General features: G+C 34.9%; 1 protein-coding gene across 1 annotated transcript; it reads left to right on the top strand.

The window, feature by feature from the left end:
• The first annotated feature begins 245 nt into the window (after positions 1-245).
• LOC107640267 (uncharacterized) lies at positions 246-830 on the top strand. Its single transcript, XM_016343804.1, has one exon. It carries the CDS (start codon positions 246-248, stop codon positions 828-830), a length of 585 nt encoding a protein of 194 aa, XP_016199290.1.
• The last annotated feature ends 1,979 nt before the right edge of the window (positions 831-2,809 follow it).

The raw sequence follows: 2,809 nt of genomic DNA, 5'->3' as shown, positions 1-2,809 counted from the left end.
ATTTTTTTACATCCGAATGACAAGATATAGCTAGCATCTCAGGTTGATGAAATCATTTCTGCTGAAATACCAGATAAAGAAAATAATCCTATTGCTTATAATGCAGTTGATAGATTCATGGTTCATGGACCTTGTGGGGTTTTAAACCATAATTCTCCATGCATGATTAATGACAAATGCTCAAAGCATTATCCGAAAGATTTCATGATAGTACATCATTTGATGATGATTGATTCCCTATATACATGAGGAGAGCTAATGGCAGATATATATTGAAGAATGGTGTCCAACTTGACATTCGTCATGTTGTTCCATATAACAGGAATCTTTTGGTCAAGTACGACGCCCATCTTAATGTTGAGCTTTGTAACCGATCTAGATCGGTCAAATATTTATTCAAATATATCAATAAAGGACCTAATCATGCTACTGTAGTTATCTCAAATGAACAAAATTCTGCCTCCACATCTGAAATTAGAATTGAGGAACATGATGAGATAAAGGCATACTTGGATTGTAGATATATTTCTGTTTCCGAAACTGCTTGGAGAATTTACCAATTTGATATGTTTTATCGAGAACCATCTGTAGAGCGTTTATCATTCCACCTTCCTTATCAACAACCAATTTATTTCCAAGGGCATATGTCACTTGACAACATTATGAGTCGTTCAAGAATTGAGGCAACAATGGTTACTGAGTGGATGAAAGTGAATTGTGAGGACATTGAGGCCAGACAACTAACATACTCTGAATTCCCTATGAAGTATGTTTGGAATAAGAAGGAAAAGTTGTCGACAAGAAAACGTAGACCTAGATGTCTTGGATGAATGTAATATGTGCCTCCTACTGCTGGAGAAAAGTATTATTTACGTATGCTGCTCAACATTGTTCGAGGAAGTTGCTCTTATGAACAAATAAGAATAGTAGATGGTATTTTATACGACACTTTCAAAGATGCATGCTATGCACTTGGAATATTAGAGGATGATAAAGAATGGGATGATTGCCTTAAAGAAGCTTCGATGTGGGGTACAAGAAACTAGCTTTGCCAATTATTTCCACCATTTTAGTGCACTGTAAAGTGGTTGATCCATCACCTTTGGGAATCAAATCGAAAGTTATTTTCAAAGGATATTTTATACAAGTAGTGCCGCTTATTAGATCTCCCAAACCTACAGTTGTCAGATGAACAGTTGCAAAATTATTCTCTTCTGGAGATTGAGCAAATTCTGAGAAAGATGGAAAAATCATTAGAAGATTATTCAGGAATGCTAATTCCTAATAATGACACATTAATGAGCGAAATGAACAACCGTCTTATTTTTCAAGAGTTAAACTACGACAGTATAAAAATGCATCATGAATATGTTCAACTATTATGTGGTTTAAACTCAGACAAAAAAAAATTCATGATATTGTACTTCAATCTATTGATTTGAGTTTGGGCAAGTTATTCTTTGTAAGTGGTTCAAGAGGAACAAGAAAAACATATCTCTAGAGAACAATCCTAGTAAAAGTCAGGTCCGAAGGAAAAATAGCAATTGCTGTTACTACTTCTGGTATTGCGGCTTTACTTCTACCGGGTTGTCAAACTACGCATTCAAGATTTAAAATACCTTTGGACCCAACAAAAGAAGCAATATGTGACATAAAAAAATGGCACACAACTTGCTGAGTTGATCATGCAAACATCTTTAATCATTTGGGATGAGGCGCCAATGACAAATAAATATTGCTTCGAAGCTGTAGACAGAAACCTTCGTGATATTATGAAACCGTCTGAGAAGAATTGTCAACAAAGCCTTTTGGAGGGATAACTAATGTGTTAGGATGCGATATCAGGAAAATTTTGCCAATTATTCCTAATGGTGATAGACAAGACACCATTCAAGCATGTATTAAGACTTCTTATGTTTGGCAAGTTTGTGAGGTCCATTCACTACAACAAAACATGAGGTTAAAGGCAGATAATTTAGATTCTACATCAAAAGAATAGATGACACACTTTGCATATTGGATTCTTGATATTGAAAATGGAAAACATTGCCCGGATAGTGGAGAAGCATTGATGATTGAAAATATTGATAGTGGTGTTCGCTCTATTGTTGACAACATATATATCAAGATTTGGAGGGTCATGTTGGAGAATCAGATTTCTTAGTGCCTAGAGCAATCTTAACTCCAACAAATGAGACTGTTGATCTAATAAATGACCATATATTAGAAAAGATACCAGCTGAAGAAAGCATCTATTTCTCTTCTGATTCAATTTGTAAAGCAAATTTTCATGTTGAAGATCAAGACTTACTTTATCCAACAGAATTACTTAACACACTTAAATTTCCAGAATTTTCACCACACACACTAAGGTTGAAAAAAGGAGCAGCAATAATGCTTCTTAGAAATCTAAACCAAGGCTCTGGATTATGCAATGGCACAAGACTAAAAATCACACAGCTTAGAAAATGGTGAAGGGAAATTTTTTACTGGTTCAAGTGTGAGAAAAAAAGTCCTAATTCGAAGAATTACATTGTCTCCTTCAGAATTTAAGTGGCAATTTGTCTTAAAAAGGAGGCAATATCCTATATCACTATGCTTTGTTATGACAATCAATAAAAGTCAAGGACAATACCTTTAACATGTTGGGCTATACATCCCAAAGCAAGTATTTACTCATGGACAACTATACGTCGTCGTGTCAAGGGTCACAACTAGAAACAGTCTGCGTATTCTCACCACTGACAAAGACCAACCAATAGACAACACAATCTTAAATATTGTGTACAAGGAAATTTTGTAGTAGGCT

The sequence above is a fragment of the Arachis ipaensis genome, chromosome B5 (assembly GCF_059453495.1).
Source record: "Arachis ipaensis isolate K30076 ecotype BB chromosome B5, ASM5945349v1, whole genome shotgun sequence".
In the NCBI taxonomy this organism is placed as follows: Eukaryota; Viridiplantae; Streptophyta; class Magnoliopsida; order Fabales; family Fabaceae; genus Arachis; species Arachis ipaensis.
Note: the sequence above shows the minus strand (reverse complement) of the source record. Positions and strands in the feature narration are given on the sequence as shown.

Coding starts and splice junctions, on each gene's coding strand:
- LOC107640267 (XM_016343804.1), top strand. CDS start 246: ATGAGGAGAGCTAATGGCAGATATATATTGAAGAATGGTGTCCAACTT.